At 47.2% G+C, this 12,845-nt stretch overlaps 1 protein-coding gene across 1 annotated transcript in view; it reads right to left on the bottom strand.

Annotated features, from left to right (window-relative positions):
- FGF11 (fibroblast growth factor 11) overlaps positions 1-12,845 on the bottom strand; it is a 41,781-nt gene that overhangs the window by 19,679 nt on the left and 9,257 nt on the right. The window contains exon 2 of the mRNA XM_073623261.1: positions 12,116-12,226. Coding sequence (XP_073479362.1) covers positions 12,116-12,226 — 111 coding nt within the window. The remainder of the gene's footprint in view (positions 1-12,115; positions 12,227-12,845) is intronic.

Here is a 12,845-nt window from a genome sequence, read left to right as displayed (position 1 = left end):
TTGGAGGCTCTACCATCATTCTCACTTCTCAGTGACACCCTCATCCCTCAGCAGTAGACTTGGAGGCTCAGCCATTGCTCTAGGTTACCCCATCCATCCCTCAGCAGTAGACTTGGAAGCTCTGCGGTCGCTCTCTGTGACTCCCCCCCATCCCTCAGCAGCAGTGTTGCCAACCGCCCATAAAGTTATAGGCAGCCCATAAATTTCAACCCATTTTCGGGCTGCCTGTAAATGTCCATTACAGGCACCAGTGCCCGTAAAAAATATGGCTGAAGGCCATCAGTGAAACTACAAATGCGCCATTCCAAAGCCTGCCGTGCTCAGGCAAGCTTGTACATGCTCGGCCATTTTCAGCATGTGCAGTGAGTCAGTGGCGTAATAGCGCCGCATGGCACCATTTTTGAATGGACGGCAGTCAGCACTCGATCTTGGCTCCTTGGCAGCACATCAGCGGGCACGAGACCGGACCCTGGCCCATACCATGGCTGGAGGAGCCTATGGGGAATCTCACCACCACCACGGCACTACTGTACCCCTGCACCATCCATGATCCACGGCTGCTGGAGACTCCCACCACCGGACCCCAGCAACATCCATCCATCCATGGCTTGGCTGCTATCTATGTGATGTCCACAGGATTCCCCCTTACAGTCCAAGGGTGAACTTTGCAGGCCCTGATGTAAAGGCGAACTCTGATGTAAAGGGCAATGCTGTAGACCCTGATGTAAGTGGGATCTCTGATGTAAAGGGGAATGCAGTGAACTCTGATATACGGAGGCCTCTAGTCACCAGAGCCCCTCTTACATCAGAGTTCCTCCTTAGATCATGATCTGCAGCATTTCCCTTTAAATCAGAGTTCCCTTACACTGTAAGGGGGTATCCTGCTGACTCTGATATAAGGGGGGACTCTGTACTGGCTGGGTTATATTAACCTGACATTGTAAATGGGGAAATATGTTTTTTGACTTTTGTTTAACTTAAACACATTGCTAATAGTACCAGCTACATGTTTACAGCTTAAATATTGATATTTGTACTGTTTAGCACTAACAGCAGCCGTTTTAGGCACTTTTTTTTTGCAGTATCAATAAAAAGTGTGCGTTTGTCAGTAAATTTCATGATTTTTGCCAGTAACAAATGGGTGCTGTTTGTAAATTTTGGCATCCTGTCAGCAAATTTCACTTCAGGGGTTGGCAACACTGCTCAGCAGTAGTCTTGGAGGCTCTGCCATCGCTCTCAGTGACCCCCCGTCCCTCAGCAGTAGACATGGAGGCTCTGCCTTTGCTCTTCATAACAGGCTCTGCCGTCGCTCTCTGCATTTTGGAGAAGAGAGGGTTATCCCTCATCGGAGAGAAACTGGGACAGGAATGGTCATTAAGAGGTGCACGTGAACCTCGTTATACTGTGCGGAGACAGAGATGGAGAGAGCAGAGAGGGATCGTTGACAATCTAGGCCACACTCAGGCACAAAGCTGTCACTGGCCCTGAGAAGGTCTATGGCCTCCACACACTTTCACTGAGGTCATTTATTGGATGCAAAGCACAGGAAGGTTAAAGTGTCACTCCACCCAACACATGGGATTCCAGGGATTGGTAGATGCAAAGGGCTACCAGCTCACTGGCACAGTTAGGTCTCCCAATTCTCATCTGTCCTATAGGAGTGACGAATGTCTAGACCTACGGCAGGGAAGGGCCACAGCACCTACCTGATCCATATCTTGTGTAAATGGGCCCCTTAAATTCCATAGGGCCCCTGTGCAGTTACACAGTCCATCCTAGCTAGATAAAGCTGAGATAAAAATTCAGTCTCTTCTATCCCACAGGGACTCTGATGGTGGGTTCTCAGGTCACACCTGCTGTGCCCATTATGAGGGGTTCCCACTATCCCTGTGCTGAGTTCCCAGGTCTGTACACCTGCTGTTCCCATTATGAGGGGTTCCCACCATCCCTGTGCTGAGTTCCCAGGTCTATACACCTGCTGTTCCCATTATGAGGGGTTCCCACCATCCCTGTGCTGAGTTCCCAGGTCTGTACACCTGCTGTTCCCATTATGAGGGGTTCCCACCATCCCTGTGCTGAGTTCCCAGGTCTGTACACCTGCTGTGCCCATTATGAGGGGTTCCCACCATCCCTATGCTGAGTTCCCAGGTCTGTACACCTGCTGTGCCCATTATAAGGGGTTCCCACCATCCCTGTGGTGAGTTCCCGGATCTGTACACCTGCTGTGCCCATTATGAGGGGTTCCCATCATCCCTTTGCTGAGTTCCTGGGTCTGTACACCTGCTGTGCACATTATGAGTGGTCAGCTACTCATCTTTGCTTCCAGGGCTGAGGACTGTCCATGTCCTTTCCTGGTTGCATCAGTCACCATTAACTGATTAAGTAGAAGAGTGTCCAACGAGAACACAAATAATGTGAAAAATGTATTGCAGCAAAGTAAGAACTTCAAGGACCCTTTGAATTTCAGTTCTTCCAATCATGGAGGCTCGGCATCACATGTGGGTGTTGCCTGGGGGTGGTCTACATGCTAATGAACCCGGTCTAGGAACGCCCACTTCACTAAACTTTCATAACTCCTCCCAGGAGCCAGCCCACTGCTTGCATCAGGACTGAGGGCTCTTGGGAGGAGTACTGAGGCGGGGTGCTGGGATGTTTTCAGGAAGCCATGTACAGCACCCCGCTGTCCCCTCCCACCAGTCATGATCTGCCTTCATAGCATAGAGAAGCACAGAGACACAGTGATAACATCACTGGGTCTAAAAAAAAAAAAAGGTACAACAAAAAAGCAAGGATGAATGACAGCAAACCTCACAGTATAGCTACAAAAAGGTATATGATGAAAATAGAACAGTTTTATTTAAAGTTCTCATTGATGATGGGGGAGGAAGAAACCAGGGAAGGCACAAAGTTTCTGTCTGCATGCTTTGCAACAACCTCTGCAGACTGACTATTTAAGATATCCCACCTCTGATAGGATGGGTGGGGGGGACTTCCTTCTTTCTCCAAGATCAGTAGTTGCCTAGTTTTCAGCACAAGAACAACAGAAAGCGCTTGCAGAGAGCTCAGCCCCTGCTGGCTGCAAGTGGTAGATATGAACATCTAGATGCAGAACACTCAACACTAACACCACAAAGTAAAAGATGCAAAAACAATAGAAATCCCTTTTAGAAAGACTTTCTGAAAGCCTGGAAAGTGCTCTAGGCACCTGACCGTTGTCAGGACTTGGAAATCCTCCTGCATATGAGAAATCTGAGTCAGACATTTCTTTTGGCAGCCACGGCGCACCAGAGATCTCCCAACGTCCATCTCTATGGAGTTTGCCGTTGGCCGTCCTCAGTTTTTTTTTTTTTCTCGCCAAGTACCGTAAAATGAGGTTTCTATTCTGGCTGGGGCAGCACATCAAGAGCGCCTGGCTCGCCATTTTTAGGGTGTGATCTTCTGTGACTCAGCGATCGGGTTTATTCATTTTCACACATATCGGGCAAAATGGGGACATCCCCATAGAGCAGTGATGGCGAACCTAGGCACCCGAGATGTTTTGGAACTGCATTTCCCATGATGCTCATGCACTCTGCAGTGTAGTTGAGCATCACGAGAAATGTAGTTCCAAAACATCTGGGGTGCCAAGGTTCGCCATCACTGCCATAGAGCATGGGTGCTCAACCTGTGGCCCTTCAGCTGTTGTGAAACTACAAGTCCCATGAAGCATTGCACGGCTGACAGTTACAAGCATGACTTCCGAGGGCAGAGGCATGATGGGACTTGTAGTTCCACAACAGCTGGAGGGCCACAGGTTGAGCACCCGTCCCATAGAGCAACAATACCATCATTTCACTTTCTTTCTTTGAGAGTATTGGGGTTGTTCCTGTATACCTTCGTGGGATGTTGCCAGCACCTATAGCAGTAGAGGGACTCCCACGACCAGCTGGATAAGTAAACAAGGCGGTCACCTTAGCGGATGACGCGGGATCACCCGAGGTGCCGAGTCTAAGCACTACCCGTAGTTTACCAGAGCTCCTGATGGTGGAGATGGATTTTATTAGGTGTCAGTGCCAGGTCACAATCCTCTGGATTAGGAGGTGAGCAAGCTGGAGTCCAGTAGCAGATATATGTAGGGATCAAGTAGAAGAATAGTCGAGAAACATACCAACGGTCAGTAACGAGCGGTAGCGAAGATATGGACAGCAGCAGAAGTGACATAAGTAAGATATCGGCTGGAGGGAGCACAATAATCTGGCAAACAGGAAGTGCATAGACATAGTTTAAATAGGAAGTTCATGGGATGAGCAAAGAGATCAAAGTTCAAGAGAAACAAGACAAAAGCTAAAGTTCTTTAAAGCGGTAGTAAACCACTAGAGATGGGCTGAACACCCCCAGGTTTGCACCAGAACTCTTGAACACCGCAAAAGTTCGGACCCGAAACACGAACCCCATAGAAGTCTATAGGACCCAAATTTGAAAAATAAAAAGTCCCCATTTTGAAGGCTTATATGCGAGTTATTGGCCATAAAAAGGGTATGGGAGCCTGGGTACTGCCCTGGGGGACATGTACCAATACAAAGAAAACTTTTAAAAAATATAGTTCTTAAATGAGCAGTGATTTTAATGATGCTTAAAGTGATACAATAAAAATGAACAAGTCCTTTAAATCTAGTGCCTGGGGGGTCCCCTTAGTCTGCCTGTAAAGTGGCACATCTGTACCATGTATAGAACCTGCTGCAGCAAAATTGACATTTAAAAAGAAAGGAAATGATTTTTGTGAAAAAAATATTTTCCCTGCAAGTTTTCTTTATTTTATAAACAGCGGCTTGAGGAGCCAGTCTGTATGATGAGGCCACAATTTTGTGCACTCGGAACAAGATTAGAGATTCTTTGGATAGATTCTGGTGTCTCTTTGTCAGACTTTGGATGGAAATAAAGTTTTGCACCACAGTGAACAAGCCTTATGTGAAGAAGCCAAATTATAGTACACTCGGGACAAGATTAACAATATTTTTTTTTAAGATAAAGTCTGGTGTCTCTTTCAGAGACATTGGATAGAAGTAACAGGTGTGGAAAAATTGGGCTTTAGGTGTTGGTGGTGCCTTCACCCTGTAACCTTTTAGAGGTACTCTTGATGAAAGCAAGAATTGACCTTGCTGTAAAAAAATTAAATTTGATGCCCCGGTCAAACAGTTGCGGACAAATTGGTCTTTGGGTGTTGGTGGTGCCTTCACCCCGTAACCTTCTAGAGGTACTCTTGATGAAAGCAAGAATTGACCTTGCTGTAAAAAAAATTATTTGATTCCCCCGGTCAAACAGTTGTGGAAAAAAATAGATTTTTAATACAGCTTACACGTAAAATCTTCTTCTTTTCTTGAAGTACATCACGGGACACAGAGCACCATAGTAATGACTATCTGGGTTATACGCTACCTTCAGGTAATTGGACACTGGCAACTGGTGACAACACACCTAATACACAGAGAGTGTACCCGGCTGCTAGAGGCCCCACACAGTACAACAATTCAGAGGGGGAAACATTTAGGTATCCCAGATGGAGTACTCACCAGTCCACGCTACAGGACCTGTTACTAACAGGTCCAATCTTCCCCCATCACGGTGGGTTGTGCCTCTGTGGACCTTCAAGGACAGAGTCCCCTTTATTTGGGGTCCACACCCTTGGACCCAGTAAAGCACCCTTTTGGTTACCTTGGGCAAGTAATAGACCTGAAATACCACTACACGGGTCCAACGCCATATAGGACACATTACAGGCAAAACTTCGCTCTTGCACCAAGGCATCGATCCGTTTTTAACGCCCTCACTGGGACATCATTGAAGTATTGAAGAGCTTCAACAGCCATGACCATCACCTTCAAGACACTGGCGAAAAAACTGAGCTACTTCCCATGTGGGAGGGGTTATATGGGAGGAACTTTCTTACTATTGGTTGCCAGTGTCCAATCACCAGAAGGTAGCGTATAACCCAGATACTATGGTGCTCTGTGTCCCCTGATGTACGATAAAGAAATTGGTCTTTGGGTGTTGGTGGTGCCTTCACCCCATAACCATCTAGAGGTAATCTTGATGAAAGCAAGAATTGGCCTTGCTGTAAAAAAATTTAAATTTGATGTACCTGTCAAACAGGTGTGGAAAAACTGGTCATTGGGTGTTAATTGTGGCCACAAAACCTTTACAAAAAAAATATAGTTGCCCCTTAGAGTATAAGGGAACTCTGCAAGTTCAGATGTAAGGGGAAATTCTGCGGATTCAGATGCAAAGGGGAAACTCTGCGGATTCAGATGTCAGGGAAACTCTGTGGATTCAGATGTAAAGGGGGAACTCTGTGAACTTTGATGTAAGGGGGGACTCTTGTGATTAAATCCATATAATTAGAAATGTTATTTAATCACAAAATATATGTATGTACATATAAAATATAAATATTGTATATATTTTGAAAAAATGTGAACTCTGGGGACTTTAATTTAAGGGGGAATACTGAGAACTACGATGTGAGGAGGGAACTTTGATATAAGAAGGAACGCTGCAGACTCCGGTGTAAAGAGGAACTGTGATATAAGGGGTCTCTGTACCCAGTGCCCCCACTTACATCAGAGTTACCAGCATTCCCCTTTAAACAGGGTTCCTAGAGCACCCCTTACATCAGAGTCTGCAGAGCCCCCCTTACCCCAGAGTCTGCAGAGCCCCCCTTACATTATAGTTTGTAGAGCCCCCCTTACATCAGAGTCTGTAGAGCACCCCTTACATCAGAGTCTGCAGAGTTCTCCTTTACATCAAAGTGTGCAGAGCTCCCACTACATCAGAGTCTGCAGAGTCCCCTTACAACAGAGTATGCAAAATATCCACTTACAATGTAAGGGGGATCTCTGCGGCCTCTGATTTAAGCAGGGCTCTGCAAACTTGTATGTAAGGGGTGCTCTGGGAACCCTGATTAAAGGGGAATACTGGGAACTCTGATGTAAGTGGGGGCTCTGGTTACCAGAGACTAGAGTTCCCCTTTACACCAGAATCTGCAGTCTTCCTTCAAAGTTCCCTCCTCACATCAGAGTTCTCAGTGTAAAAAGAGGGAACCTGATTCAATGGGGGTCTCTGATGTAAGGGGGCACACTGTGGACTATGGTGTAAAGGGGAACTGTGCTATAAGGGGGTCTCTGGTACACAACAGGAAGTGAGGATAAAACCCTACCAACACCATGTGGAGGCTCTCTCTTTTTTATTCCATATTCTGAATATTGCCCTCCTGATTGAGATGCTTGCATACACCTTGGAGCAAGACGATAAACGAGATAACCGGACGGAGGTCTAAGCTCCCCTTTCCAGCAGGAATATCCCATCGCTCTGGACCAGATCTGCACCGTCATCCATTATATGGCGGTTTAAGCGCTTTTGACTCACCGCTCATGGCCTGTGAGTCCACCATTGCTGGTAAGAGTTACCTCATCCTTTTCTATTGTTGGGATTACCACTGTGAAGGAAACCATTTGAATATCATCTTGCCATTCAGAGCTGTTTGAGAAGCATATGAGAGATCTGTGCATACTAATATCTGCATTTTTATGAACGCTCCTTGATGTTAGCTACATGGACTTTTTGGTTTTGCACTCACTGATTGGTGCTTATAATTTATATATATTTTTCATTTATGTTTACACACTCTTGCACTTTAATATGTAAGTCTTGTTGCTGTATACATATGCAATTGTACACCCAATTTTTTGTTCACACCATCTATGTATATGTGAGCGATTTTGCTATATTAAGGGTTACACGTTTATTTTGATTTAGTTCTTTAGCTATTTTATTAACATCACTATACCCTTATATCTATATTTGAGGTCACCTATTGCACTTGTTACTAGATTTGTGCGACTTGAGTCCTTGGCCCAGTCGCATTTTTTTGCAGACTGGTATATATTTCATTATATTTAATTTTGGGTTTTGAATTTTAGAGTGTCACTTCAGGTTGCTTTCTGTCACACATGTTTTAGTTATTTAATTATTTTCATACTTTTAGCGCCACACTTTTATTTCATCTGGTACACAGTGCCCCCGCTTGCAACAGAGTTACCGGCATTCTCCTTTAACCAGGGTTCCTAGAGTACCCCTTAAATCAGAGTCTGCAGAGCCCCCCTTACATCAGAGTCTGCAGAGCCCCCCTTACATCAGAGTCTGCAGAGCCCCCCTTACATCAGAGTCTGCAGAGCCCCCCTTACATCAGAGTCTGCAGAGTCCCCCTTACATCAGAATCTGCATAGTCCCCCTTACATTAGAGTCTGCAGAGTCCCCCTTACATTAGAGTCTGCAGAGCCACCCTTACATCAGAGTTCATAGAACGCCCCTTACATCAGAGTCCGCTGGGTTCTTCCTACATCAGAGTCCGCAGAGCGCCCACTACATCAGTCCCCTTATATCAGAGTATGCAGAATATCCACTTACAATGTAAGGGGGATCGCTGTGGACGCCGATTTAAGGGGGGCTTTGCAGACTCTTGTGTAAATGGTGCTCTGGGAACCCTGATTAAAGGGGAATGGTGGGAACTCTGATGTAAGTGTGGGCTCTGGTTACCAAAGACCACTTTATATCAGATATATCAGAGTACCCCTTTACACCAGAGTCTGCAGTGTTCCTTCTTACAGTAAAGTTCCCTCCTCATATCAGAGTTCTCAGTGTGAAAAAAGGGATATCTTATTAAATGTGGGTCTCTGATGTAAGGGGACATGCTGTGGACTCTGGGGTAAAGGAGAAATCTGATGTAGGGGGGAGACTATACTCACAGTGAATGGATGGTGAGCTCACTCTGGCATCAGTAATTGGCACCTTTCCTCATCTGGCTGCTGGGCTTCAAACTTCCCACCCACACATCCTCTTCCCTGAGGCACAGCATTGCTGGAGCAGACACAGGAGAAGAGGGTGGGATGAGGAGAAGTTGATAGAGCTTTTTCTCTCATCTCCCTTTTGTGAGGGGGGAGGGACTGTCAATGCTGGCTCTGCTCAGCTCAGAGCCCTGAAGCCAGCAATCCCGCTGGGGAGCCACAGTCCAGGCTCTTGGGACCCCCCACCACAGTGATGGAACTCCAGGGCCTGGTCGCAAGTGTGACCTTTGCAACCCTGGTGGTTCCACCACTGTGTTGTTTACTGGCAGTTAAAGCAGCAGTTTTTCTGTTAATTGAGTAGGTCCTCCTTTTGCTGCTAAAACAGCCCTGACGCATCAAAACATGAATGCCGCTAGACAGTGGCGTCTCCAGCTTTCATATTTAGGGGGGGCACATGGGGGGACAGGGACAAAAGTAGGGGGGCAACTATAAAATGCAAACCGGGCCCTGGTATTCTGCCACTGTGGGGTTCCCCAGCCTCCTCTTGCTGTCCTGCCCCTGCTATTGACAGCGCTGGTCTGGCATCTCTTGGAATTTACAGGCTGGTTCTCTTGTCCTAAGGACGGGAGAAATCAGTCTGTTTTTTCAGTAACTGAGAGTCCTGGCGAAGTCCTTCCTGCAACTCGCTCTTCTCCCTGTCAATGAGGATGCAGGGGAAGGAGCAGATCGGGCGGCCGTCATTGTGTGAGTGCTCGCATTATGCAGTGTCAGCGAGCAGAGGGAGGGGGGAAGAATCACTCGCAGGAGCGGACTGCGGGGGCTCTCCCTCTTAGACATTGCCTTTTTGTAAAAAAAAAAAAAAAAACAATTTTTTTTTTAATTGGGGGGGGGGGGGCACATGGTGGGGCACAGCATAATGTTGGGGGGTCAGGGCCCCCTCTGGCCCCCCCTAGGGACGCCATTGCCGCTAGACCTCTGAAAGTACACCGTGGTAGATCCTTTAAGTCTTTAAGTCATGTAAGTTGTGAGTATGTAAGTGGAGGTGAGGCCTCCATGGATCGGATTTGTTTTTCCAGCACGTTCCACAGATGTTAAGATCTGGAAAATTTGGAGGCAAAGTCAACATCTTGAACTCATTGATGTGTACCTCAAACCATTCTTGGACCATTTGTTGCAGTGTGGCAGTGTGCATTATCCTACTGAAAGAGACCACTCCCATCAAGAAAGACCGTTTCCATGAAGAGGTGTACTTCGTCACCAACAATGTTTAGCTAGGTGGTACGTATCCAGTAACATCCACATGAATGTCAGTAGCCAAGGTTTCCCGGGCAGAACATTGCCCAAAGCACCACACTGCCTTCGCCAGTTTGCCTTCTTCCCATACTGTCTCCTGGTGCACACGCACCCAACCATCCACATTAAGTAAAAGAAAATGTAATTTATCAGACCAGGTCACCTTCTTCCATTGCTCCATGCCCCAGTTCTGATACTCATGTGCTAATTGTAGGTGCTTTTGGCTGTGGACACGGGTCAGCATGGGCACCCTGACTCATCTGCGGCTACACAGCCCCATACAAAACAAACTGCAATGTACTGTGTGTTCTGACACCTTTCTATCTATCTATTTCTACTTTTTCAGCAATGTGAGCACCAGTAGCACTTCAATTGGATCAGACTACACAGGCCAGGCTTCCCTCTCCACCTCCATCAATGAGCCTTCCCACCCCACCTCTATCAATGAGCCCCCCACCTCCATCAATGAGCCTTCCCTCCACACCTCCACCAATAAGCCTTCCCTCCCCACCTCCATCAATGAGCCTTTCCTCCCTTCATCTCCATCAATGTGCATTCCCTCACCACCTCGATCAATGAGCCTTTCCTCCCCACCTCCATCAATGAGCATTCCCTCCCCACCTCCAACAATGAGCCTTTTCTCCCCACTTCCATCAATGAGCCTTTCCTTCCAGCCTTCATCAATGAGCCTTCTTTTTCCACCTCCATCAGTGCTGCCTTTCCCACCTCTATCAGTGAGCCTTTCCTCCCCACCTCCATCAATGAGCCTTCTCTCCCCCTCCATCAATGAGCTTTCCCGCCGCACCTCCATCAGTGCTTCCCTCCCCACCTCTATCAGTGAGCATTTCCTCTCCACCTCCATCAATGAACCTTTCCTCCCCACCTCCATCAATGAGCCTTCCCTCCCCTCCTCCATCAATAAGCCTCACCCCTATCATTGAGCCTTCCCTCCCCACCTCCATCAATGAGCCCCCCCACCTCTATCAATGAGCCTTTCCTAACCACCTTCATCAATGAGCCTTCCCTCCACAGCTCCATTAATAAGCCTTCCCTCTCCACCTCCACCAATGAGCCTTCCCTCCCACCCTCATTAATAAGCTATCCTTCCCCACCTTCATCAATGAGCCTACCCTCCCACCTCCAACAATGAGCCATCCTTCCCCACCTCCATCATTGAGCCCCACCCCCCACCCCCATTAATGAGCCTTCCCTCCCCACCTCCATCAATGAGCCATTCTTCCCCACCTCCATCATTGAGCCTGCCCTCCACCTCCATCAATGAGCCTTCCCTCCTCACCTCCATCAATGAGCCTTCCCTCCCACCCTCATCAATAAGCTATCCTTCCCCACCTCCATCAATGAGCCTACCCTCCCACCTCCATCAATGAGCCATTCTTCCCCACCTCCATCATTAAGCCTGCCCCCCACCTCCATCAATGAGCCTTCCCTCCCCACCTCCATCAATGAGCCTTCCCTCCCTACCTCCATCAAGGAGCCTTGGCCACCCATGACCCTGTCACCGGTGGGATGGTTCTCCTTCCTTGGACCACTTTTGGTCATTCCTGACCTCTGCAGACTGAGAACATCCCACATTAGCTGGAGTTTTGGAGCTGCTCTGACCCAGTCATCTAGACATTACAATTTGGCTCTTGTCAAAGCCTCAAACCCTTACATATGTCCAATGTTTTCTGCTTTCAACACATCAACTTCAGGAACAACATGTTCACTTGCTACCTGATTCCACCCACTTTCAGATGTCATTGTAACAAGACAAGGCATTTTGCATCTTTAATGTTTCACATTTAGTATTAATAAAATCACTGCTCCCTCTGAAACAGTTCCTGTTGATGGTGCCAGGTCAGCAGGTGTCCATGAAGTCTATGGAGGTATTTAAACACATAGAGCAGAATCTGAAACAAAATTTAAGCCGCCTGCATTCTAGGAAAATCTACTTGCTGGAAACAAATCATGTTGACTAAAGAAATGTTACTTTGTCTACTCACTATAAGGGCTGAGTTCCTCTGCAGTCCCTGATATGGTCCCATCGGGAAGGAATTGAAGGTAATATCCCACTCGACTGAGCAAACGGGTCACAATCCCTCTCAACTGCGGTTCTGCAAAAGAAGAGTCAAAAATTTCATGTGAAATAGAAAAAAAAATCAACTTGAGTCCCCCCCACCTCCTCCTCCTCCTCTAATCACACTGCTGTTCTATCTTCTCTGTGCCCCTGACCTCTTTTCTTTCATCTTATTGTCTCCAGGGACAAACTATTCAATCCATTATACCGACAGCTCAACTAGAGCAGGGACTAACACAATGTTCAATGACACAGCTTAGCGAGGCGGTCATTACAGAGAGATATCAACGAGCGTGCTATCGAGGTCAGAGCGCTGTGCAAGGGGTCATTACAGGAATATACAGGGCAGGATGGAGGTGAGGTGACAGCGCTGAGTGAGGGGTCAGTACAGGAATAGTAGATATGCAGGATGGGATGGAGGTTAGAGATGGGCCAAACACCCCCCCTGTTTGGTTCGCACCAGAGCTCCCAAACAGAGAAAAAGTTCTGATCCGAACAGCGAACCCTATTAAAGTCTATGTGACCCGAACTTGAAAAATCAAAGGTTCACATTTTGAAGGCTGATATGCAAGTAATTGGCCTTAAAAAGGGTATGGGGGCCTGGCTACTGCCGTGGGGGACATGTATCAGTGCAAACATTTTTTTTTTTAAAGATA

Source organism: Aquarana catesbeiana, linkage group LG03 (genome assembly GCF_042186555.1).
Source record: "Aquarana catesbeiana isolate 2022-GZ linkage group LG03, ASM4218655v1, whole genome shotgun sequence".
NCBI classification, from domain to species: Eukaryota; Metazoa; Chordata; class Amphibia; order Anura; family Ranidae; genus Aquarana; species Aquarana catesbeiana.
Note: the sequence above shows the minus strand (reverse complement) of the source record. Positions and strands in the feature narration are given on the sequence as shown.